We start from the raw sequence: 27787 nt of genomic DNA, 5'->3' as shown, positions 1-27787 counted from the left end.
CAGCTTTGGAACAAAGGTTAAGAAACTATCTACATTTCAATGTGAAATTACATGAAATTGCACATGGTACTACTTCAGAATTATGTCATCTCAAAGCCAATAAGGTTAGAAAAACCATCAGTCAAAATTACATTTGATATATTAACACAAAGATATTGAGGCAATGTGGACATTAAAATTAATACAACCCTTTCAGCAATTTTGTATTGCATTTCTTATTCCATTTCACCCTATATAAAGACCCATCTGCCCACACACAACTTCCATCCATGCTGTTCCCCTCTCTCCCATTACAGGTCATGCCAATGGAGAAATGCTGCGGCGGTCTCATGAGGTTTAGGGGTAGTCCACAAACATGCCTCCCACAATTGACACATTATCCCCAAGATGGCTGAAAAACTGTGGATATTTTAACTCTACTTGAGTTGATCTCTTCCCAGAATCTCAGTCAATGTACAATTAACTATAATCATGTGGGTAACCAGGCTGGGGCACAGCTCATGTTCAGCTCCTAGCGAGAATAGCACATGGCAGTACAGCAGCCGACTCTCTGGTCCTATTTAAATACACAACATGCACAATCAGGGTGACCAACAAGATTATATTTACTGATAAACAATAACATTACGAACATCTAACTGAACAAACACAACAACTGAAATCCCTAGCACGGCTGTTGTAACCGCACTATTTTCCACAAGTCTTTGCCTATTTGACATACCGCACTGCATGCCGGGTACCCAAGGGGCGCTGACGCTGATTATCTAGCTATGTTCCGACTGTGATTTGAGTATTAGCTTTGGTCAGCTTTGGGACAAAGGTTAAGAAACGGTTGACATTTCAAGGTGAAATTGCACATGGTGTATCAGAATGATGTCATCCTGTTTAACTAAACAGATAATCAAAATTATGACAGGCCAAAAGACTGCGGCTGGAGTTGAACCTGAGACCTTGCTCCTTGCAGTGCATTGTCTTAGCCTACTGAGCTATTCTCAGTGTTGAGAACCATTGTGGTCAGTTACTGGATAGAAAAGTAAGCTATTTGTCCTGTGGCAAGCATTATAAGATTTAGCTGAAGTTTAAACAGTTGTAATTCAGTGATCTTTTGAAATATCAAGGCAGGGGTAGGCAGGCAGGGCAGGTCTGCTGGATGAAGCTGTCTTGGGGGAAGGGCTGAAGAAAAGCTGTCCAGGTAGAGATGGGAAGTCCAGCAAGGGGTCTGTGTTGCTCCAGCATCCTCTGTTGCATCCGCTGTTACACTCAGCATCTTCTCTTGTTCCTCTCAGCATGGTCTGTTGCACTCTATTGAGCAGGCCTTTGCATGACCTGTAAAAGTGAAGAAAGGGTCCAGAGAGAGAGCAGCCTTTCAAATTTTCTCACTAACTTCAATGGAGAGGTGGGTAAAATTCGTCAGAGAATTTCGAACGTAGACGTGTTTTTAAACTGCCGGTAGAGTCGTATTTCTGACCGCACAGACATATAAAGGACATCTCTGGTTTCGGCAGAGTCTTGGGTCTTGGAAAATATCCTCATTTTTTGGATTGGACGTATAGTTTTGCGTCTAGGTTAACTTGTTTGCGTGTGGATTCCATCTAAATGTGTTTTTTCTCTCTGCCCAGCTCGTTAGCGATCACAGCTGCGACATCACCGTGGCAACCAAACAGACACGCACCATGAAAGCAGAATTGGGTGACGTTTTGGAAACTGCTATTTTTGGGATTGGATGTACAGTTTCGCATCTAGGTTAACTTGTTTGAGGTGTGGATTCTAGCTACATTTCTCATAATTGAGCTAGCGCGATGGCTCTCCACAACTAAAAACTGTTCGATTTTTTTTCCACAATCGACCAAACAAGATATGTACATTGAGTTTAAAGTGTACATAATCTAGCTCGATCGTTTTTATTTTAGCAAGTTTTACAGAAATCTGCAAAAATCGAGGCTCACTGTCATAGCTGACCGTCACGAACAGCCAAACCAGGCCTTGGGTAAGTGTTTGCTGCAGCTGGCGTTAATCCTACGAACAAACGCTAAGTAACTGGAAAACTTTTACAGTTATTTGATGATATTGAACACATATGTAAAGTAACTTGTCTTTACTCTAAATATCTACTCCGTTTTCAATTTGAAGTTGTACATCTAGCTTATGTAGGAAATCTTCCATTGCATCCTCTCTAGCTTCACGCCTTCGGTTATTATTCAAGCCTACGGTGTTAATACATACCACTTTCACACACTTGCAAGAAATGATCCGCTACTTAGATGTATCATGATCTTGTTATTTACGTATAAAAAACTCACCAGGGACAACGACAACATCGGCAACCCTGCACTATGAATTATTATTTTGATGTCATCAAGTGTCTGAACAGGACTGGGTGTGCAGTTACGCATGATTAGTTTCTCCTCCGTCTTGAACCTGAAACCTAGATTCTAGGTTAGAAATGTTGCCAGTCTGTTGCCAATGACCAATGGTTGCTACCTTTTTCCAGCAAGTTCAAGTCATTCCAGTGTTGTCCTTTTATCTTCAAATTCGTTCAACCCAGACTTCAGCAACTGGTTTTCTGCTCAATTTTCACATTTTCCTGCAGCTCATCTTTCTGAAATTTTCCCCTTTTTGTTTTGCATTATTCTTCTTCTTTTCTTCTGTTTTCTGCCCTCATCTTGCTCCAGGTCCTTTCAAAAATACATTTCACACTAGTGTCTTCCAACTGCCAGTACTTTTGCATTGTTCTTCTCTTTTCTGTACTTTTCTGCCTTCATCTTGCTGCAGGTCCTTTATAACATACATTTCAGGCCTTTTGAAACTCCAGCAAATAATCTTCTGCAAAATTTTTATGCATTGTTCCTCTTCTTTCTGATTTTTTTCAATTTTTGTTTTGCATTTTTCTTCTCTTTTCTGTAGTTTTAAGCCTTCGTCCAGCTCCAGCCCCTATTTAAAATACCTTTTGGGCGCTTTGAAGCTTCAGCTTATAACTTTCAAAACATTTTCACAATTTTCAGCTGTTTTAGCATGGTCAGCTATCCCCATTCAGGTTTTCAGCATTCTCACTGCTGTTTTGCAGGAACAGCCATTTCTAGTTGGGTGTGGTTTGCCTTCGGCAAGGGCACAACCATTGTTTTCTCCCATATATATTATTATTATTTTTATTATTTTTGCCCCCCTAAAACTTTGTCAATATTTGGACTACATACAAAATGCCTGTGTCAAAATGTTGGTCTTGGTCTCGATTGAGTTGCTTGTATTGGGATTTACGTTCCATTGCACAGTTTAGGAGGTTACAACGTTTTTGTGGCAACAAAGTGCCTTTAGTCGACGAAGGGTAATCTGTGCTAGCTACGTCACCACGTCAACATACGTTAGCAACGACGCATGGATACAACGTGATAGAGACGTTCTAGCGCGCAAATTGGAGCTTGGATTACGAGTGAAAAATACCACCCCCAAAAAATCCCAACCAGTTGGCTTTGTTGAGAAAGCGATTTAGAGTGGAACTGCAATCTCGGATTGTTGTCGTACCTTGGTCGGCTGGTTACGTTATGTTTTGGTCCCATGGACAACGTTGCCACGACGTCGTACCTTGGTCGGCTGGTAACGTCATCTTTAGGGTCCATGGGCAACGTTGCCGCGACGTCGTACCTTGGTCGGCTGGTTACGTTATTTTTTGGTCCCATGGACAACGTTGCCGCGACGTCGTACCTCGGTCGGCTGGTTACCTTATTTTTAGACCCGTGGACAACGTTGCCGCGACGTCGTCCCTTGGTCGGCTGGTTACATTATTTTTGTCGCAGGACAAAGGATCTTGAGTGCAATATAGTGGTTTATATATATAAATGTAGACATTTGTCACGTGAGCAAAAGTATTGGAACATGTGACTGACAGGTGTGTTTTGTTGCCCAGGTGTGTCCTATTACATACATTATTCAATCAATAAATACCACTGAATGTCTACACTCATGTCTTTGGGTGAAAAACAAGCAATTGTGAGTCTTAGAGAAGATGGAAAATCAATCAGAGCCATTGCAGAAACATTGGCCATAGCCAGTACAACCATTTGGAATGTCCTGAAGAAGAAGAAAACTACTGGTGTACTAAGTAACACGTCGAACAGGTAGACCAAGGAAAACATCAGCAGTTGATGACAGAAACATTGTGAGAGCTGTAAAGAAAGACCCTAAAACAACTGTTAGTGAGATCAGCAACAACCTCCAGATGGCAGGAGTGAAGGTATCACTATCTACTGTTTGCAGAAGACTTCATGAACAAAAGTACAAGGGCTACACCAGAAGATGCAAACCACTCATTAGCAAGAAGAATAGGAAGGCCAGGCTGGAATTTGCCAAAAAGTACAGAGATGAACCTCAAAAATTCTGGGACAAAGTTTTATGGACTGATGAGACAAAGATTAACTTTTACCAAAGTGATGGAAAGGCTAAAGTTTGGAGAAAGAAAGGAACTGCTCATGATCCCAAACACACAAGCTCATCTGTGAAACACGGTGGAGGTAATGTCATGGCTTGGGCTTGCATGGCTTCTTCTGGGACGGGCTCATTAATCTTCATTGAGGATGTCATGGCAGCAGCAAAATGAACTCGGAAGTCTACAGAAACATTTTGTCTGCCATGCAACCAAACTGATTGGCAGAGCCTTCATCATGCAGCAAGATAACGACCCAAAACACACTGCCAAAACAACAAAGGAGTTCATCAGGGGCAAGAAATTTTCTCATATGCAGACACATAGCTTTAATTAAAAAAAAGAAAGAATGTGGAATATAATTTAGTCTTTCATTCTTTACTATAAACATGTACAAAAGCAATCAATGTGTGATGAGTAACATGATCAAGCAAACATTATTTGTATAGCACACCAAAGCTGTATGACACACAATGCAAATTTGTGCTCCAATAGTTTTGTAATACAAAATTGTTAAATGTGACCAAAAGGTAAGCGACTCTTAAAGAGTTTCATTTTCAAAGACAAGTCAACACAGAATATTACAATTCTTCCTTAGCAAACCTGCCCCTCAGTCTGCCCCTGAGCAACAACTTTGCGCATGCCCAGTTCAACGCATAGCTGAAACTGGGATCCCTAAACAGATTTTGCAGGGGCCCCACCGTCTTTCACACAATGGATTTTACCTGGAAATAAGTTACTTCAAAGGTGAGTTTCTTAACAGAAATAGTTTTAAATATATAAACATATTTTCAGAAATTGGATGGGGCATATATGTTTGAAATTGAGTTGTTAATGTGCTAGCGTTATATCAGATTCACATTGTTTACGTTAGGATTTCGCTAGCTAGAAAGTTATTTTGAAATACTGAAAATGCATACATGTTATCAAAGTTAAACGTCTCACAAATTACCCTCAAAAGAATCAGTGAAAATAAACGTTCAGAACTGTTAGAAAAACTTGTCCCAAAATAGTTTATTTAGCTAGACCTGAATAGACTGGAGCTCGCACGTGGCTGATCACGTTCACAGTCGGGCATAGCCTGACGTTGTCATACTCATAATTCTAGTCAGAATATGAGTCTGAAAACTCTCCGTTGGGCTTTGACTACGGGGCCTGTTTCAAACAAGCCTGGAAAACAAATGCCTCTTCGCTCAATTGGATAGATCTACAACCAATCAGAGCAACAGACTATGTGACGTATGTCAAGCGCCTCATAGTTGTTGTCAACAGAACTAAACTGAGAGGCAGCTAAATCTTTACTGACTAAACTGCAAGCAGACTTGAAGTGTGCTTGAGGAATGAATACAAACGATTTTTGCCTGTGTTGTAAAATTAATTTAAGGGTAGGGGGAGTACTTGTTCACACGGTCAACCTTTTTGAGCTAAACAATAAAGGGCAATGCATATACGAACAAGTTCTCCGTTTAGGATTACAACTCCACAAAAGAAAAGGAGAAACCACAATGGCCACTGGGTTTTCATTGTGTCCCATCTTCTTCGCGACCATCGGGCCAGCTGATAAATTTTACCGAATCCCGTAGGAAGGACTGCAAAAACATATTTTCCATCGACAAATGCCTTGATTGCGTCTCTCTGTTCCTCTTTCAAAATTAATGCGCTGTCGATGTCTTTTAAAACAGACTCGATGGCAGAATCATAACATCCCAGATCTCCAGCGGTAGCCATGTTTGTTCAAAACGAATTCAACTTAAGCGCTCTTTTGTGTCGTGGGTGATTACGTTACTGTTTATCATCTGTTATCATTGTATAAAGCCCGCCCTGGCAATTTCATTGGTTCACCCAGATTCTGGTTTTCTGTAGTTGGTCCCCAATACGAGACCCTCCAGACCCAACTTCCCGACCAACTTTTTTTGTGGCGGGGAGAAGTTGGGCTGGCAGCCAGGCTAAGTCGGGCATGGCAAGCACAGCAATGGCGTCTGTAGAAGTATCATGTCACTAATTCTTCAAATTTGTACATGACATCTGTTTTTGGATAAGTTTATTCGTTTTAACCTTTAGATGCGTGAGTTCTAAATATTTCCGACACTTTCACCAGAGTACGTGAATTATTTTTCCAAAACGGAAGCTAAGTAGCTTTAATTAGCTTCCGTTACCTAGCAACCTAAGACAATACTCGTACCAATGCTACTACTTGCTAGTGTTACTTGTTAGCCTACTAATTGTACATTTTTAAGCCATACTGTAGTGTTTATCATATAGTTTTTGCCCATCGGAAAATAGTTGGTTGGAATGTTCAGAATCACACATGTGCGACGCTACGCTGTGGGGGCCCTGCTTTCAAACGATCACATATGCGATGCTACTCCAATATCAATATACTAATACTATGTACGTAAACTACATTCCACTTTAATTTCTGTACAGGTGATCCGACCACCATCACGCATCAAGCAAAAGCATGACTTAAAACGTTTGCATCACCAGATGCCATACCTCTAGGTGTTAACTCTGGTCTGGTGGAGGAGAACCCATAGGGGGCCCCGGAAACCAGCTGGCAGCCAGGCAAGTGCAAATACAAGGCACTCAAAAAAATATTGTTCTGATCGTGGGGGGAAACAATTTGACATTTGACAATAAGTTCATGACTTCTAATTCCAGACGCTGTGATGAAGTGGAAGACGGGACTGGGAGAGAAAGCTGTGGAGCTCCGCATAGAGGAAACACTCAAACACACCCCGGCAGCCCATTCAAAACAAGCCAGGTGAATGAATCATGATTGCAGCTTCCATATCCAATCTTTCACATGGCTATGACACAAATCTAGAATCACATAATATTTTTTTGACGATGTATATTATTTTAGATGTGATTTTTTTTTAATGACTTGTATAGCCCCTTTTCACACGTGCGATTATGTTAATCGAACACTAACTTATTTTGTGCTTCCTTGTCAGGGCCAACAGACAGGACTTGTAGCGGGGACTGGAAGAAGATTTTAAATCATTTTTTGCACTTTGTTTGTTTGGCACTTTTGTTTTGCATTGTTTTTTCTTTGCAGTGTTTTTTCTTTGCAGTGTTTGTTTTGCAGTGGCACTTTTTATCACGTATGTATAGTTTTGGGCCATTTTAGTTTTTATTTTAAATGTTACATGCATACTTTGTGCTTTGTCATTTTAGCAGACGCTCTTATCAGAGCAACTTACAGTAACTACAGGGACATTCCCTGGAGGAAAGTAAGGTGAAGTGCCTTGCCCAAGGACACATCATTTGGCAACCTTCTGATTTAATAGCCTGATTCCCTAACCGCTCAGCCATCTGACTCCCCTTTAGTATAGGTAGACCACATATTTAAGATTCCTATATGTTGAATGTATATACCTTCCTGCCAAAGTAAATTCCTTGTCTGTGCAAACTTTCATGGCGATTAAAACACTTTCTGATTTTGAAATGCTGCCTCGTTTATGATTTAGCTTAAGTCAGGCTACACATCACACAAACATATTCCTCCTAACGGTGGCTATCTATTATACCAAAACAAGTAGCCTTCTGGGAAAATGAGGTCTGCATATGAAATATAGGTTACTTAATAAGTAAGTAAATTATTAACGTCGCAGTTACGGACCAGCAACGTCACAAAACAACGTTGCTAGGAGGTCGCGGTTACGGACTGGCAACGTCACAAAACAACGTTGCTAGGAGGTTGCGGTTACCGACTGGCAACGTCGGAAAATAACAATGCGACGACGTCGCGGTTACGGACTGGCAACGTCAGAAAATTACGTTGCTAGGAGGTTGCGGTTACGGACTGGCAACGTCGGAAAATAACGTTGCAATGACGTCACGGTTACGGACTGGCAACGTCAGAAAATTACGTTGCTAGGAGGTTGCGGTTAGGACTTGCAACGTCGGAAAATAACATTGCCACGACGTCGCGGTTACGGACTGGCAACGTCACAAGATTACGTTTGCGGCAACCTACTGGCGCCCCACAGATGCACGGTCCCGCAACGTATGTTTGGTCATCGCGTGACGTTGCGACAACGTAAGGGCAACGTAAGTGTGTTAGCTGGGTAGTCTAGTAGCTAACAAAAACATCTCCACAGCTGTTTACAGTACTAGTAGGAAGTTAAACGGCGGCACATGTTTGGCACTAACCTTATCGACTTTTTATTTAAGTATACTTAAATTAAAAGTCTTTCAATAGGTGAAACTATCTGACTAGTGACTACTAACCTGAACTCCATTGCTACAGCCTAAACTTTGTCAATCTGTTCATGAAAATAATTCATTTCAGCCTAGAGCGTACAACGGAAAATCAAATTCAAACAACGCAATCGCTACCAAGACAGTCTAGCAGTAGTAGTAGCCTACAATTTACTGGGGCAGCTTCTCCACACAGCAGGGCTATATCGCATGTTGCCTTGTTACTGACAATGATCGCTACCACTGACATTTTTATGAATGAGTGATTTTCCCCTAAATAAATGTCAAGCTTATTTACGTTTTTGGGGGCATATTTTCAGTTAGCCTATAGTATTATTTGAATTGCGATTCCATCTGAGATAGCTACTGCTGGTAACGTCGTTGTTAAAATAAGCTTCAAAGGGGGTTCTTTATTAATGAATGAATGCAATATGAGCCTGAAAATATCACGAGAAGAGAAAAACTTACAATTACGTTTATTGGCTTAATGCGAAGAGCTTCTTAAGAGCGTTCGAAGAGCGTTCTAGAGCGCTCTTCGAACGTTCTTAAGAAGTTCTTATGAGCTTCTTAACAAATCACACCATCACAATTTCCCCAGAAATTGTAGCGTAAGGGGTCCCATTATCGTCCACCTAGCTCTCGATGCTCGTTAGCAATGTTACTAAAATGTCGTTATAATACAAATTAAAAACGTTATGTCACAACATTGTACTTTAATATGTAGATACACACCTATATTATAACATTCCGGTTTTGAAATCTAATCAGGATATGCCTAGAAATGTTACTTTACTGATTTTAGCAGTTAGCCAAGGGGTCCCATTATCGTCCACCCAACCACTTTCAATGGAGAAATGTCAGTTTGACTTTGCGGAAGGCAGATGCTACACACAGAGCTGCCAACTCTCACGGTTTCGCCGTGTGACACACGCATTTCACCCATTTCTCACGCTCTCACGCCACACCTTGAATATCTCACGCTGAAAAGGAAACGCCAAACAAGTAGCCAAGCTAACGTTGTAAACATTAACAGACGACGCGCAGGTTAACCGAGTGAAGCAACATTGACGCGCAAACAGCCGTGCATGGCCGCGGGAACTAGGGGTGCTGAGGGTGCTGCAGCACGCCCTGACAGCACGAGAATTTAAAATGATATGACTTAAAAATCCACCACCATGGCACAGCTCCGCAGTAGCGGACTGGCAATCGGGAGCACCGGGAGAAGAATATGGAAAACCAGGGTAAGAAACGTAGGGTGGGGCTGAAAAATTAAGAGACAAAGAAATCACCTTCACTAGACAAGGTTTTACCAATTGAAAAACTGCCATTTTTTTAAATGAAGCCAACTATTTTGCGCTCAAATAAAGGCCAAAGATTTTTTGTTTCGTGAGTATGGTTTGAATGACAGCACTCCAATGCAGCCGGTTCTGCGAACGTACCCCATGTGTATTTTCTGCCAAGGTCCTCGGGCATTCAACCCAAGTTGGTATCGCTCTCAAACTTGGTTAGAGTACTCAGCCAAGCTAGCATGTTTCTGCTTCCCTTGTCGACAATTTGGAGCCAGAAATGATGAAGACATCACCTTCATTAGACAAGGTTTTACCAATTGGAAAACGGCAATGTTTATTTTACATGAAGCTCAAAAAGCTATTCTGCGTTCAAATGAAGGGCAAAAAAAGTTTTGCGCTATGCGCGCTTGCATTTTGTCACCAAACACTGAGAAAAATATGCAAATGTATCCTCCAAGAAAACAGCAGATTGTCCAAGAATTAAAAGGCGGACTTCAATTGCAGCATAATAGGCCCTATGGTCACAAAAGTTACAACAAAAACACCATATTTTTACATTGTTACTGACGTAACATCGTAGTTACAACTGGCCCTTTGACGGCAACCATAATGCTGATGTTGCCCTCGGTGAAAATGAGTTTGACACCCCTGCGATATAGACAAGGCTCTGGTTTTGTGAATTCATTTCTCCACCACCAAGTGTATAACCCAATGTGAAAAATGATAACAAAAAGACTGATATAATTGGAAACAAAAAGATCCATACAAACTGGATGTACAGTCAAAACTACAATGTACTACTCTAGGTCACTAAACTGTGGCAGTCAGTGCACAGAAAACAAACTCACGTTTCTGAATTTGCTAGAGTAAAGCAGAAACTAGCTCACAATAAACTTTCTCTCCAAGAAGTTCTCATCACAGACGTCTTTCAAAAAGACGACCTTAGAGAAAACGCCTTTCTGTCGAAGTCGGAAATGATGTTGTTTGGAATTGATGTCGTAGCGGACCAATCACGGCCAAGGGGTCGCTGTACAGCACGGCATGACGGATCGACAGGAATTTCAACGGTGCACGGGAGAGCTCTCTGACGGCCCCGGAGACGACAGATGGCGACAGGCGTTCAGGGCGTTCCATCCATGCGTAGGCCCTTCCCATGTGTCCATAATCGTGAAGTACGAAGTACCATAAAACGGCCTTAACTCGCATCGCATTGAACACAGACTATGCTTGCATTAGCAGGGCAGCTGTGGTGGCGCATATGGGTGCCAGTTCTGGTGGGCCGGTCTGGATCAAAGTGCAGGGCCAATTTTTACTCCCAGTTCCTCCCTGCCGCCCCGGAACATTAAGCCCCCACCAGCACCCCCCTGATAAAATATGTTCCCGCGGCTATGCAGCCGTGTAAACTCGCCTTTGGGGGGAGTGAAGCTCGCAAAAGCTCGCCGGGGGGGGGCTACCAAATCTCACGCCAAGGTTTTTGGAAAAGTTGGCAGCCCTGTACACATACAGTTTGAGAGCGTATTTACATACTAAAATCTCAAAGTAAGAAGCTGTAATTTGGTGTGCAGCAATATAAGATGAGTACATATCGATGAGTTACTTTCTTTCGTTGCTGCTGCATATCTTCTTTAAGAAATTAACGGAAGAAACGGTTGTGGACGATAATGGGGCCCCGAACGTTGGAGATTTAGAGTGGACGATAATAGGGCCCTTTACACTATGCTCTCTAGTTATTATTATTATTTCTTTTTGCCCCCCTAAAACTTTGTTAATATTTGGACTACATAGACAACCTCAGAGTCAAACGTTTCGTTTTGGTAGGAATTAAGTTGCTTGTATTGGGATTCTCGTTGCACGGTTTAAGTAGAAATTGCGTTTTTGTGGCGAAAAGTGAAGCGAACGGTGGCTAACTTGCTAGCCAGTCACTGACTCCACCAAACTCACCAACGTCACGAAAACTCGCGTGACTATCTCTAGCAGAACATTAGTTTAGCAGCTCGTTAACTTCTGGGAGATGGCTAGGCTAACTGCTTTACTGCAAGGCAACTGCAGAAACGCCACAAGCAAAGAGGCCTGGGTAATAACTATTTGCTCATTTTACTTCGTGAAATGACACACAATTGTAATGTGTATTGTACAATACCAGCATAATTGTATTTCCTTAATATCATTAAGGAAGTACATCTACTTTCGGAAACAGGAGTGGGTTGCACCAACTAGTCTTTGCTAAGACTGTCATAAGTCGGCCCGCATCAGATTCAACGGCCCGCATCAGATTCAAGATCCTGATACTGACCTTCCGAGCAGTGAACGGGACTGCGCCCGACTACATCAAGTCTCTCCTGCAGCCTTACACCCCCACCCGCCACCTACGGTCTTCTTCAGACAACCGCCTGGTGGTCCCACCTCTCAAGACCGCCCGGTCCCAGCACAAGCTCTTCTCCTGCCTGGCACCCCAGTGGTGGAATCAACTCCCCACCTCCATCAGAGACACGGACTGTCTCTCCACCTTCAAGAGAAGGCTCAAGACGCACTTGTTCCGGGAGTACAATGGTACTTAGGAATGGTTTGCTGAACCCAACGCTAGTCTCCTCAAGGATCACAATGACTCTTGCTTAGACTGTTGCTCTTGTTGGTTAGTGGTAGCTGGTTTAAACTGTTGTATTCTATTTTAGTTAATCCTATTTTTATTGCTTTCCTACAGGTACACCTGCACTTTGAGATTAATGTTGTGTAATTTAACTTGTTTAACTACATGCTCTTATGGTTTCTTCCCTTTAGCACTATTTTTTGGTTGTTCACAATATGTACTTCTTGTTTTTGACTACCCGCAATGCTGTGGGGCTATCTTGTTGTTATTATCAGTGACCTATGCACTTTGTAAAGCTCTCTCTTGGAAGTCGCTTTGGATAAAAGCGTCTGCTAAATGAATAAATGTAAATGTAAGTCCTAAGTCAGTCTTTGTGAAGAACGGTCTTAGGCCCATATCTAACGCCTGTCGTAACATGCCTAAGACTGGTCGTAACATGCGCGTTCATGAAAGTGCCCGTGAAATTCTAGTATGGAACGTGCGTTGCCATGAAACCAATTAATAACCGTTTATTCATTCAGTTCACAACTTTTCCGTGTAATTAGCTATGGAGGATCGTAAAAAAATAATGAGTAATTTCTCTGATTCGGAAATAAGAACATTGATTGAGAAGTATGACCAACATAAATATATTTTAACCTCGAAACAAAGCAACACAATAACCAACAAATGAAAAAAGGAGACTTGGAAAAGCATAACAGAAAAAAAAATGGCAACAATTGCTATCAAAAGCCAAAAAGGATGCAAGTAGTATGAAACGCGTGCCGACTGGTGGGGGACCACTGCCTAAAGCTTCAATATATAGTGAGACCGTAATCCAGGTTGTAGGCGAGAATTCCCCAGCATTTATTGGGTTGGAGGGACTGGATAGTGCTGCTCAAAGTCTCCTAAATGCTAGTGATTCTAGTGCTAGCGTTGAGACGGACACTTCCTACCAAGAAGAGGAAAACCCAACTGCAGTGCTCAACGTCAGTGTTACAAGTGATAGGCCTATGCAAGAAAGCCAACCCGTGATCATCAGTGTGGGCCCTGGAGGTAGGCCCAAATCAGAATAGGCATATGTCGCCGACGTGTAGTGTTGTACCGACTACGCCACCTAGTTGTACGTCTAGGAACTCAATTGGTTCGTTCTAAGAGGGAGGAATCTGTGTGTTTGACCAAAGGAACAGTCGACAACCATGCCATATAAAGTAATGTATTTTAATTAGTATAAAAGGTATTTCCAGGCTTCCGAAATGTCTACAAGTTTAAAAGAGAGAATGTCTCAGTCTCTAACAGAGTCACCCGTGTGTGCTGACTGGTAGCCTCCTCCATAGGGCCACGTTCGTAGGTCTCCCTCCGTAATCCGAATCCCTGTCTTGCGGTCCTCTGATTACCCAGGTTCCCGTCTCGTTCCCACAGCGTCGTCCGGGTGTGCAGAATGTTAACCACGCCCTTAGATCTCCCTCCGTAATCCAGAACACTCCCTTGCGGCCCTCTAATTACCGCCGTTCCCTTGATCGTCCCGATCGGTTCCTCCGTGACTTCGTCGGTGGTTTCAGACTTCCTTGTTTCCCCGTGACTTCCTTGTTTTATAGGCCAGGTATACCGCTCCAACTGGTCCTTTCCTTTATTGTCAATTAGGCTCGGTGACTCTGGAGGTAAAGGGAAAGGCAAAACAACCACACAGCAACCAAACAAGGCACACTACTGCAACCCAAATAACCCAATTAACTAAATATACAAATACACCCTGTACCTCACTTCCAAGCCGGTGACATTATCCTCCGACTTTATCCTTGCCAGGCCCGGGCAAGCAAATCTTTTAGTGTCCGTAACGTCCTGGTGGTAACCCCAGGTTGGCTCGGGCGGAGCGCCTAAGGACTTCCCCTCTGTCTGGGTCCCTTACCGGTAGGTGGTGTTCTGGTCCAACAACTTCAAGCCTTGGCACAAGACCATACAATGGGGGCTGTGTCCCAGCCACAGCATCGGGGAAAGGTGCAGTGCCAAACAGTGGAGGGTTTATTTCTACCTCAGTCCTAGATGTTAGTTTCTGGTCCGGTATCTGGTGCACAGGAGTAGTGCAAACTTTAAGGGCATTTCGATGTTAGGTGCCTTCTTTCCCTCCTCTTTCTGGTCTGACTTTGTAGACTAACCCCGTGTCGCCTACCAGACCAACCACCACATAAGGCTCTGGGTTCCACCAGCTATGCATTTTCCCTTGCCCTTGCCTATTCCTGTCCCGCACCCACACCCGCTCACCAGGTAGAATAGGGGCTGCTTGGGCCTTAAAGTCATAATGGAGCTTTTCTCGAGAGGCTACCTCCATCATCTTTTTACTGGCAATGTCAAATGACATTGCCAGTAAAAAGTCTGATGGTGATCTCTGACCCATCCCGCTATGTTTTGTTTTGGGTATACGGGAGTCACTCCTAAACTTACATCGACGGGGAGTCGGATATGTTGGCCAAACATTAAGTATGATGGGGCAAAACCAGTGGCACTGTGGGCAGTACTGTTGTAGGCTTGCAGCAGTTCGGGGAGGTATTCTGGCCACCTAGTCCTTCTCTCCGCCTCCAAGGTCCTCAACATGTTCAACAGGGTCTGGTTCATTTTCTCTACCCTCCCATTCCCAGCAGCATGATAAGGGGTGGTCCTACTCTTGGCAATGCCGTACAAGTCACAAAGCTGTTTCATTATGTCTGACTCAAAATTGGGGCCCCTATCAGAATGGAAACGAGCCGGGCAGCCAAATGTTTGAATTACTTCAGACCAAATAGCCTTGACAGTGGTTCTGGCAGTCTGATCACGCGTAGGTACAGCCCAGGCATAACGGGTGAACATGTCTATCATGACCAAAATATTTTGGTAGGTATCATTTGGTCTACTCAACGAGAGAAAGTCAAGTGCAATCACTTCTAGAGGGTAGGATACTGGAATAGGGTTCAAGGGGGCCCTTGGCTCTGCCCTATCCTTCTGCAAGTTGCAGACTGCACAACCAGCTTGGAATCCTCGTACCTCCTCCTCCATGTATGGCCAGAAGAAGTGTTGCCGTAGGCGGGACAGGGTCCTCTCCAGTCCAGCATGCGCAGCAGCCATGTTAATGCTAGGAGTTCCAGTTTAAAAGAGCTGTAATTGGCATGGTTACGTTCAGTAGGATGCAGGCTGCGACTGGCATAGGCTATCACACGCTCACGGCCGTCTTGGACTTGTGCCAGCACTGCACCCAACCCTTGGTTACTGGCATCTGTGTACAGGAGAAAGGGGACAGCAAAATCTGCATAGGCTAGGACTGGGGCCTGAGTTAGGGCCCCCTTCAAGTTATCAAACGCCATCTGACAGGGCTCTGTCCAATCTACCTTTTTGGCTCCTGATTTCTTGTCGGCGGAGATGCCAGTTAACAGTGCAGTCAAGGGGAATGCCAGTTTAGCAAATCCTGCAATGAAACGTCTATAATACCCTGCCAACCCTAGGAAGGCTCTAACCTCTTTTATAGTAGATGGTGGTGGCCAATCTACTACAGCGGAAATCTTATCTGGATCAGGCATAATACCACTCCTGTCAACTACATGGCCGAGGAACTTTACCTGCGACTGGAGTAGTGTGCACTTGTCAGGCCTCAGCTTTAGTCCGTGCCTCCAGAGCCTTTCAAAGAGTCTTTCCAAATGCTCCAAATGGGCTACAAAGTCAGGAGAATACACAATTATATCGTCCAGATAGACCAGTACTGATTCCGAAATTTATCCACTTAGACACTGCTGCATTAAACGTTGAAAAGTGGCTGGGGCGTTACAGAGGCCAAATGGCATGCGCTGAAATTCATAAAGGCCCAAGGGTGTGGAAAAAGCAGTCTTTTCCTTATCCTGGGGGTGCATCTCGATTTGCCAATATCCACTGGCCAAATCCAGAGTTGTGAACCACTCTGCTTTAGTGAGGGAAGTGTCTCTTCAATCCTGGGGAGAGGGAATGCATCCTTATGAGTCACATTATTGAACTTCCTAAAATCCACACAAAAACGCCAGCTACCATCCTTCTTCTTAACCATGACAATTGGTGCAGCCCATGGACTTGAACTCTCACAGATAATGCCACCCTCAAGCATTGAGGCAAGCAGGGTTCTCATTTCCTGATACATCATAGGCGGGAGGGGTCTGAATCGCTCTCTTATGGGATCACTGTCGCCTGTAGGTATTCTATGTTGGACAATGTCAGTTCTTCCAAAATCCTTGTCATTCCTGGCAAAAACTGCCTCCCATTTCTGTAATAATGCTGTCAGAGCATCCTGTTGTTGCTCGGTCAAGTCGGGTCTGTTAAACAGCGAACTCACCTCGAACAGGGAATTTTCTGTCCCCTGGTCAGAGCAGGCCTCCACCAATCTAACCTCAACAACCCAGTCGATATCCCTGGTCAAACTCAGGTCCCGGGCTCCATGCACCACCACTTCGTCAACCTTGGAGATTCTCCCCAGCTTCTGGTAGCGGCCCATGGACAGACTAAAAGGGTTGAGGTTACGAATACGGACCGGGACTCTACCGTTTCTCACCACTGCTAGTGTCCTTGCTATTCCGACAGCACCTGGTTCCGGTAGGGCTTCCAACAGGCCATAGTAGGTCCGGCCAGGGGGGCCTGAGGGGGCCCTGCCCCATACAACAACTTCACTTCTGGCCGGGACACGGATCCCTCGTCGGTGGCCTGGGCGGAAATACCCGAGAAATCCATCCCCGGACCGGCAACAATCCTTCGACAGGAGGCGAAAGCACTTCTCCAAATCTGTTGGGAGCTGGGATTCTGGCAGGTTAAAGACATTGGCCTCTCTTGGTTCTGGAACAGTAACTCCCAACATGTTTTAATTACATTTATGCCAATAATGAGGGGGTTAGAGGAACATTCATCTTTCACAATGACCACGCCACAAGCTGGAAATTGTAAGCCTTTAATTTCAAAGTCCATCAGGGCATATCCTATGTATGGGATCTCTAGACCAGGCCTGGCCAACCCGCGGCTCCCGAGCCACATGTGACTCTTTGCCTGGTCTCGTGCGGCTCTTACAATCATATTGATTTTGTGTTTGTGTTTTTTTAATGTATGTGTGTTCAATGTTCATGTTGAGTTCAATATTTTCATCCCAAGCAAATGTACGTCTGACGTGAATTTTCGCATGATCGCGTCTGTATACATTCACTTTGTATCTAAAATAGACACGCGAAACGTGTTTGGTACCAACATAAAACTCCACGCTGAGCTTGGTCATCCTGAGATGGCGCCGACGATGGCAGCCACGGTAGCTCGGTGTGCTCTGTTTTGTCTTGTTTTGTCTGTTAATTCAGTGTTCTGCCAAGATTTCCGGGGTTCTCTAACAAGAGAAGCACTTCTTAACATCAGGACTACAACTCCTGTGGATTTATTTCCCACTTTTCTGCTTCCAGCGGCAGACTTAGTGGGAATTATAGTCAAAGCCACTCTCGGCTTTGTCTTAGCAGCGAAGAATCGTAGGAGAGGTAAACGGGCCGGTGCTTTGGTGCGACTTCGTCGGCGCGGAGTGCGCACAGCGTTACCGGGGATATTTCTCTCCAACGTTCGTTCGCTGAGCAACAAACTGGACGAACTTCAGCTACTGGTATGGAAAGATAGAGACTTTCGTTCATCTTCCGTTTTGTGCTTTACGGAAACATGGCTGAGTGAAATGATCCCAGACTCTGCACTACAGCTAGCAGGTTTCAAACTGCTGAGAGCGGATTGTGACTCCCTGCTTTCTGGCAAAACGAAAGGCGGTGGTATTTGTTTTTTTATTAACAGTGGCTGATGTGAAGATGTGACAGTGATTCTGCAGCATTGTTCTCCTGATCTGGAAACATTTTTTATTAACTGTAAACCTTTTTACTCGCCACGTGAGTTTGCTTCATTCATACTGGTCGGCGTCTACATGCCCCCTCAGGCTAGCGCCAACGAGGCTCAACGTGTACTCGCAAACCAGATATTGTGCGTGGAGCATGACAATCCAGATTCCTTGGTTATTGTGCTAGGCGACTTTAACAAAGGCAATCTAACTCAAGAACTCCCCAAATACAGACAATTCATCAAATGCCCTACCAGAGAAGAGAACACTTTGGATCACTGCTACTCTACTATCAGTAAAGCATACCATGCGGTTCCCCGAGCAGCACTGGGTCACTCAGACCACGCCATGGTCCATCTGATTCCTGCATACAGGCAGAAGCTTAGGCGCTGTAAGCCTGCTGTGAGGACATCGAAACAGTGGACCAGTGAGGCTATGGAGGAACTGCGGGCGTGCTTGGACTGTACTGACTGGGACATGTTCATGACTGCTACCAATAGTCTGGATGAGCTCACAGAGGCTGTGACATCATACATCAGCTTCTGTGAGGACTGCTGTATACCAACACGCACCAGGGTGAGCTACAACAACGACAAACCCTGGTTTACAGCTAAACTCAGAAGGCTAAGGCTGGACAAAGAGGCAGCGTTTAGGAGTGGGGACAAGGACAGATTCAAGGAGTCGAAGAACAGGTTTAGCAAGGCGGTGAGAGAGGCTAAACGACTGTACTCGCAGAGACTGGAACACCAATTCTCTGCTAACGACTCTGCTTCTGTCTGGAGAGGCCTCAGGCAGATCACCAACTTCAAGCCCAGAGCCCCCCACTCCACTAACGACTCCCGCCTGGCCAACAACCTGAATGAGTTCTACTGTAGATTTGAAAGACAATTGGACAGTCCTGAACAACTCCTTTCCACCCGGGAGGCCCCCCCCCCCACCTTCCCCCATCTACAGTGACGACCCTCTCCATTCAGGAGAGAGAAGTGAACAAACTGTTCAAGAGACAGAACCCCCGCAAAGCAGCTGGGCCAGACTCTGTCTCTCCAGCCACCCTCAAGAACTGCGCTGACCAGCTGTCTCCGGTGTTTACCTACATCTTTAACACCTCCCTGGAGACATGCCATGTGCCAGCCTGTCTCAAATCCTCGACCATCATCCCTGTGCCCAAAAAGCCCAGGCCAACTGGACATAATGACTACAGACCCGTCGCCCTGACCTCTGTGGTAATGAAGTCTTTTGAGCGCCTGGTGCTGGCACACCTTAAATCCATCACTGACCCTCTACTGGACCCCCTGCAGTTTGCCTACAGAGCCAACAGGTCTGTGGACGATGCAGTTAATTTGGCCCTCCACTTCACCCTACAGCACCTGGACTCCCCAGCATCCTACGCCAGGATCCTGTTTGTGGACTTCAGCTCTGCCTTCAACACCATCATCCCCGCTCTGCTTCAGGACAAGCTCTCCCAGCTGAACGTGCCTGATTCCACCTGCATGTGGATCACAGACTTCCTGTCTGACAGGAAGCAGTGCGTTAAGCTGGGAACACAAGTCTCTGATTCCCGGTCCATCAGCACTGGATCTCCCCAGGGTTTGCTTCCTTTCTCCTCTGCTCTTCTCCCTGTACACCAACAGCTGCACCTCCAGCCATCCGTCCGTCAAACACCTGAAGTTTGCGGACGACACCACCCTCATTGGGCTCATCTCTGGTGGAGACGAGTCCATCTATAGGTGGGAAGCGGACAACCTGGTGACCTGGGGCAGCCAGAACAACCTAGAGCTCAATGCTCTCAAGACAGTGGAGATGGTTGTGGACTTCAGGAAGAACACAGCCCCACTCACCCCCATCACACTGTGGAGTCCTTTCGCTTCCTGGGCACTATCCTCTCCCAGGACCTCAAGTGGGAACTGAACATCAGTTCCCTCACCAAGACAGCACAACAGAGGATGTACTTCCTGCGGCAGCTGAAGAAATTCAACCTGCCAAAGACAATGATGGTGCACTTCTACACAGCCATCATTGAGTCTATCCTCACCTCCTCCATCACCATCTGGTACGCTGCTGCCACTGCCAAGGACAAGAGCAGGCTGCAGCGTATCATCCGCACTGCAGAGAAGGTGATTGGCTGCAATCTGCCTTCCCTCGAGGACCCTGAGACGAGCGAAGACGATTTTGGCAGACTCCTCCCACCCTGGTCACTCCCTGTTTCAACCACTCCCCTCCGGCAGAAGGCTGCGGTCCATCAGGACCAAAACCTCACGCCACACAAACAGTTTCTTCCCTTCCGCTGTTGGCCTCCTCAACAAGGCCAAGAGCTCACACGGACTCTAATGACTTCATGTCTAAAAACTTTTACTTTTGCACTACGTTCAATTCCTGTAATTTTGCATTTTATATTGTATTTTATATTGTAATTTTTACACTTATATTTTATTTTATGCCCACTTTTATTCTATTTTAGTGTATTCCACTTATTACTACTAGTTTTAGTATAGTTAGACCACGTATTTAAATTTAAGATTCCTATATGTTTATTGTATGCACCTTCCTGCCAAAGCAAATTCCTTGTCAGTGCAAACTTTCATGGCGAATAAATCCCTTTCTGATTCTGATTCTGATTCTGAACCTTGTTGTTGAGTAAACAATTGGTGTCAAGTCCGCTCTGAAAATGGCAGGGAAAAAATGCTCAGCAAAACGCAAATATGAAGATGAACACAGGACGTTTTTAACAGATTGTGAGAGTTAATATTTTTTGTTGAACGTAATGGCCATTCTGCCTTATGCCAGGCGTCAATAGCGCATTTCAAGGCTTCAAATCTTCAGCGCCACTTCAGCTCACTCCATGCTAACATTGACCAGGAATTTCCAAAAGGGACTTAATTTCGCAAGAACAAGGTAGCGTCACTGTGTCCAATCCCGACCGGTTTTAAGCTAAAATTCTGAGAAAATGCCACTTCAAATATTGATAAAAATGATCAGAATTTCAGCTGATTTATTGATTTCACACTAAGCTTTAACTTCTTACCTTTCGAGATAAATATTGTTAAATTTTTTAGAGTTAGCTTAGCCTTTACTAGAGCCGCTAAAAAGACGCTGGCGCCGGCAAATTAGCCGTGCGCTACCCTTGTCCAAACCCGACCGCACTTCTATCCTCATAGTAAACACTCGCCGCTGCTGTTTTTCCGGGGATATTAACTTAATCTAGGGTCACCAAACTGACCATCAATGATGTCAACATATCCGGGGACGTAGTTATTTCCTTCACAATAATATATCACACTTTAACATCTCTAAACTATGCGATAAAAGCTCAATTTGACTGTATACCACCACCTGCTGGATGTTTTGTTGAACTCTACAACCTACAAACATTTTTATCCAAAGAACACTGATGCGTACCACATGTGTTCAGAACATTGAAAACATACCATGTTAATTTAACGTTTATTCAGTTGTCCCCATTAAATTCGAAAGTCATGAAATATGAAGCAATGGTCAATCATATATTTAGAGACCTCAAACATTGAATGGGATCAAAGATAACAGGACGGTTAACAAAAGACAAATGACTTGTTGAAATCTTTGAAAATATGAACATTTATTTCAATACAAAACAAACAGAAACAGACAAAAAAGAAAAAACAAAATCACTATGGACACAAATAACAATTAAAATCCTCCTCGTCATACAGCTCCTCGTCCCAACCCACACACATGGTGGGATACCATGTGTGGCAGCTATCACACTGGACCCACGACACCAATCCCTCCGCGCTTTCGGGAGGGTCAGGTTCCCTGCACCGGCCAGACTCCCAAACTGTTGTCTCCACGTCTTCAGGAGTGTGACCTATTCACAGAATAGAAAACAACAACTTTGAACAAAAAAAAAAAGATCAGATTTTCATGGGTTGGAATTCAAAGAAAGTTAACATGAAGTATACTACCGCGGTGGATGTCGTGGGTCCAGCAGACGAGGAGCTGGATGATGGTCCGGCGTCTGCAGGTTTGGAGGCTGTATGAATAACAGAAAAAGCATAACCATGTTGTGTTTAGTCTTCAACAAGGCTAATGTCACCATCATGTTATAATATTGTATTTTTTCAGATTACATAAAGCATTTACAGTGCGAAGGAGAGGAACGTGGTTGAAGGCTCTAAAAGATAATCATATTTTATTATAACAATACTAAAATACATACTCATGTCTAACTGTCACAATAGTTAATGCATTGAAATCTATACGCAAATTAAAATGGTAAATAGGTGTGTGCTGACCAGCAGGTGGAGGAAGGTGGCCGTGTTCCTCCGCAGGCAGGCTCTGTAGTGATGTTGTGCTGGCAGGCAGCCAGGGACCGTGGGAGGCACAAGAGGGGGCAGAGTGGGTTGAGGGACCGGCGATGGAAAGGCCGGAGCTGGAGGCGGAAGGCACCCCGAGGGACACCTGCCTTCTGCGGCTGGGGCGGGAGCCGCCAGACAGGGTGGAGGAAGTGGCTGCCGAGCACCTGTCTTTGGCCCGCTGCTGCTCACTGTCAGCCCTGGCCAGAGCTTGTGCTTCCCTCCTCGCAGCTCGGTCCTCTGCCTCCTCGATGACGTCGGACATCTCCTGGGCTGTCAGTAACCTGGCCTTGGTGACATTCCTCCTGACCTTACCAGTGTTATACTTGATTTCGGTCAGGAGGTTGGCCAGGTCGACTGAAATCCGACCTAATGTTACCAGGGGATGGGTGAGGTAAGGATTTGGAGGAGGAGAGGCAGGTGGAGCAGGTGGGGGTTGGGCTAGGAAAGGGGGATTGGGTTGGGAGGGAAGGGCAACATCAGGCGCAGCCCAGGAAGATGCCGATGAGTTTGGCGGAGGTTGCGAGGAGGAGGAGGTCCCGCACAGCGGCCCGGACGGCATGACCCGTGACCAGTCAATGGCCAGTGGGTCCAGAGGGTAGACACCTCCTGAACCCAGCCACCACCACTCTCCGATCCTTCACCCTCTGGTAGGAGTCTCTTAAGACCCTTGAAAACTCCTTCTTAGAAACCAAGAAGGAGTGGCTCACTGCCGACAGATCTCCTGTAACACCAGAGAAATCTGCCTTCAAGGGTCTGAAGAAACTCACATCCAAAGGCTGAAGGATGTGAGACGTGTGTGGTGGCAGGCACAGGATATGACACCCTCCCTCTGTGCCATCCGGACCAGCTCTGGATCAAGGTGGGACTGATGTCCATCCAGTATGAGCAGCAGCGGGCGCTCCTGACTGGCAAACTTCAGGAAGTGCTCGACAAACCACTTCCTGAACAGCTCACTGTCCATGTACCCTGCTGGCGACTTCCCGTAGAGGGCATTGGGAACCCCCTCTTTATTGTAGGGGCCCCCTGGATATTCCCCCTTGTAGATGATGAAAGGGGGGATATCCTCCCCAGCCGCGTTAAGGCAGGCCAGGACGGTGATGTGGTCCCTGTGTTTTGTCCCCCGGGGCACAATGACCTTCCTTCTGGTAGCATCCAGCTGAAACCCCGTCTCATCACAGTTGTAAACTTGACGGGGTTTCTCCCTCAACCCGTGCTCCTCCATGATGGTAGTGAGGAGCTTAAAATACTCCTCTATTGGCCCCCTCTTGGCGCAAGATGCTCTACCACGGTCAATTATGTCTGGGGTCCGGGCAGTCAGGCGATGGTGGTGCCGCTCCCTGAAGTTGATCCACCACGTCTGGCCAAGCCCGGTCTTGGGGGCTGCCTGGTGGCGGAGGTTGTAGATGGCCAGAGCGTGGGCCAGGACCTGAGGCTTCGTCAGTGGAAACCCATGACTGGCAGAGTACAAGAGGTACTCCACCAGGGAATCCTCATCTGCAGGGGTGAGGAGAGTCCTCTGACCCGGGACACAATCAGAGGACACCCTTCCACTGACTCGGTCACTCAGGCTGGTTTTTGGGACCCCAAACTCCTGGGCTGCCTGCCGTACATTGAGCCTGCCTGCTTTCGCCTCTTCTTGGGCCTGCGCCATGGACTCCTGGGTCCACTTCCTGGTGGTCCTCTCCCTCTTACGAAGTTGCCGGATGTTTGGCATCTGCAAATACACATTTATTTTGGTACAGTCAGAAATTAAATTCAAAAGTAGTTTAAAATGTCTTAATAATGTTAGATTAATTCTATAAAATTGCCATGTATAGGCACATGCATATTTGCCACATGCATAGACATATGTATATATATTTACCTTAAACCATTGCAGATTTACAATTTCTATATCCATCTTTCCTTTTCTTGATCCTCCTGTATAGGACAAAACTCTCATACTGACACACGTTACCTACACTGTAAAAAAAATCCTGTTGTTTGTACGAAAAAAACCTGGCAGCTGGGGTTGCCAGTGTAATTTTGTAAAAAACACAGTACAATTGTAAATAACTTTACAAAACAACCTGTAGATTTGACTGTTTAAGACTGTTATTATACATTTTAAATATGTAAATCCAACAGCCCTTTTTTGCTCAATTTGCATAAGCATATTGCTATATATAGAAAAAGAAATTGTAAGATTTACATGCTGTTGTCGCTTATTGTACAATTAATCCCATTCAATTTAATGAAAAAATACAGCAAAATAACATTGTTTTATGGTAAAAGTATCATTATAAAACTGTTATTTAGCTGAAAACATTATTTAGCTAACATTGTTTACTCAGGGTGTCTACAGGTATAAACAAGTTAAATTTAAGACTTTTTAATACCACTTCTAAATTAAATTTAAGCCCAAACTTACGATGGAAATACAAATCAAAAGTGGAAACATACAGTAATCTTTCCAAGTTAACACACTGATGTTGAAGTGATGTTTACCATACTGTTTAAAATGAACAGTATGGTAAAATGACAATAATCGGTTGAGTTTAATCAACATCAACTAAATGTGTGTAATGCGAAAGGATAATACAAAAATGTCATTGCTGTCCTAAATTATATTTATTATTACAATATTTTCAGAACATTTAGGTCCCATAAACAAATGCTTATAAAATCAAGTAAAAACATTTTCTTTATACTGTTCCCTTTGAACAAAAAAATGAATCAAATAACATAAATAAATTACAATTTCTGCTGCTTTTAAAATGCAAAGACATTTACATAATAGAATGTGTATGTAAGTGTGACAGAGAGAGAAACCTAGATGGATGGGTTACAGTTTGTGGAGGACACATCATGGACATAGAGTAGACAGCAGAGTGTTTAGAGTGTTTTGTGGAGGTGTGTGGGAATAAGTGTGTGTGTGTGATCATGTCTCTAAGTGACATATTTTTGTGCACAACATTATGTCTACTCCTGCTTTTGTAAATATTAGGAAAACAATACTTTTTATACTGCATGGATAAAAAAAATTCCTCAACATCCTTTGAATCATCAACTGAAACAAAAGATAAAATAATAATAAACACTGACTTGGCACTTATAACAATGTGCATGTACACAACTGAACAGAAAATGCCTGATGAGCCTTAAGGCATATGCCTAAGTTCTGCTGATTTATCTTCCAGCTCTTTCTCAACCTCTTTGAGTTCTGTGACTTTTTCTTTGTATCTTTTTCTGAGTATGTTTGACTTGGTGATTAGCTGGGCCATAAGTGTGCCTGATTTACCCTCAGCTTGCTCTGCCAGTTTGTCTGCATCTTTTTCCAGGCTGTTTGCTACCTCAATCAGTATTGTTTTCTTCTTTTTGAGTTGCTCAAGGTGGTCTTCTGCAGCTTTTCTCTTTTCTCTTTGTGCAGTGCTCGCATGCTTTCTCTTTTCCTGGTCCAGGTGTAGCCGATACTGAGACCTCGCTGAAGCTGCAGCTGCCATAAGCTCCTTTGTCAGAGGTACTTTGAGAACCCCCCCACAGACAGAGACGTAGTCACATATCATCCTCTGAGCAACCACGGTGTCTTCCTTCATGTTATCAGCCTCTATCTCCTTATTGACAGAAAAGCCCCTCTCAACCGTTGCTTGGCCATGGGAGAGTAGCAGAAGTTTCCTGGAGAAAGTCCAGAGTTCAGGGTAGGATTGATGGAGGAATCCATGCAAGAAAACATCCAGTCTTGTACGCATGGGTTGGAAAGCGGAGAATGATTCATCTTTTGCCTCCAACAAGAAATTTCCAAATTGCTGGAGAATCACATCACTTGTCGCAAAACAGATTAACAGAAAAATCTTTTAAAAATTGATACATGTAAATGAAAAAGTTTAGACAGACAAACCACACAAAAATCACATTAAGTAAGTGTGACAATGTCCAATCTGCTACCGGCAGAGACGCCTCCTGACAGCTGGTGATCATGCAGAAACCTCTGAACCACTCCTTTCATTCTTTTACAGCACAAGTCGGGATCTGAGAACATGTTTGTTGGGTCCAAACATGCCATCTGCCTCACAATGGTGCACTTCAGTGGGCTCTTGTCTTGCATTTTCTTGACAATGTTAGTCAAACAGTCCATGCAGTCCTTTCTAAATGCCAACACACTGAGCTCGCCTACGCTGCTGTTGGGGCTACTCTGGCATTCCTAACAGGAAGAGGGGAGGAGGGCCTGTGAGATTGACTAAAAGTTTTATGTAAAAATAAAGTTTTGATTTCCTGTACCTTAACCATTGTTTGACATTTAACACCTTTGCCTTTACCTTTAGGACTGCTTCTGCTCCTAATCCAATGTCCACATTCTTTAGGTGAACCCTTGCTTCCTTGGCAGTTGTGTCCAGTTTGACCATTTGCAGTGCTGTGATGTCATTAAGGATTTCTGCCTTGATGAACCTCTTCAGCAGGCTCTGAGAACATATAGAGTAAAAACATATATAAATAACAATACAAATTAAAGTATTGGAGAGAAGTTGTGGAATTCAAATTGAAATGCCATACACTTTATCTATCCATGGCATGTTATACATTACCTTCATGAGAACAGACAGATCTTTACTGATGAATGGCATCACAGGCTCATCTGTCTGATATTTAGTCAAAAAGGTGGTGAAGGTCCTAGAGACAGCCATGAAGAACTGCATCTTGGCCATTATGAGAGGGTCATTCCGTGCCTCTGCAAGAGTGTCATAGGATGATGTTCTAGGGTTTGGAAGCTTTTTCTGTGTCACTGCATCCACATACATTACGATCATTGGCCATAATGTAATAGCCCTGTCGACAACGGGTAGGTTTTCTATCCAGTGATGCCCACAGAACGATAGGGGAAACACAGATGTCTTGGTCAAAGTGCAGAAATCTTCTCTTTTAGCCGGTGTATTATGAAAGAGTGAATGCAATGCCCTGAGCACTTTCTCCAGCTGCCAGACACTGAAGCCACTTTTGAAGGCATTGTGAAGTGTGTGAAGCCCACAGCTCCCCACCACAATCAGCTGGGCACTTCCAAATGCCTCTGCATGTTCCTGTTGGAGCATTGTAAAAAACTTCCAGTTGACATTTGGTCCATCCATTGAGATAGAAATCATATTTCTTAGGTCAAGCTGCTGCACA

At 44.4% G+C, this 27787-nt stretch overlaps 2 protein-coding genes across 2 annotated transcripts; both read right to left on the bottom strand.

Annotated features, from left to right (window-relative positions):
* Positions 1-22052: 22052 nt before the first annotated feature.
* LOC124479475 (synapsin-like) lies at positions 22053-23207 on the bottom strand. The gene is made up of 2 exons (XM_047038228.1): positions 22586-23207; positions 22053-22323 (listed from the first exon to the last, which is right to left on the bottom strand). The coding sequence occupies exons 1-2, from the start codon at positions 23205-23207 to the stop codon at positions 22205-22207; spliced, it is 741 nt and encodes a 246-aa protein (XP_046894184.1). The 3' UTR covers positions 22053-22204.
* Positions 23208-23220: 13 nt separating this feature from the next.
* si:rp71-1d10.8 lies at positions 23221-24588 on the bottom strand. The gene is made up of 3 exons (XM_047038227.1): positions 24513-24588; positions 23471-24362; positions 23221-23369 (listed from the first exon to the last, which is right to left on the bottom strand). The coding sequence occupies exons 1-3, from the start codon at positions 24546-24548 to the stop codon at positions 23221-23223; spliced, it is 1077 nt and encodes a 358-aa protein (XP_046894183.1). The 5' UTR covers positions 24549-24588.
* Between the last annotated feature and the right edge of the window lie 3199 nt (positions 24589-27787).

The sequence above is a fragment of the Hypomesus transpacificus genome, chromosome 17, assembly GCF_021917145.1.
Source record: "Hypomesus transpacificus isolate Combined female chromosome 17, fHypTra1, whole genome shotgun sequence".
NCBI lineage: Eukaryota > Metazoa > Chordata > Actinopteri > Osmeriformes > Osmeridae > Hypomesus > Hypomesus transpacificus.
This window is presented reverse-complemented; position numbering and strand designations above follow the sequence as displayed.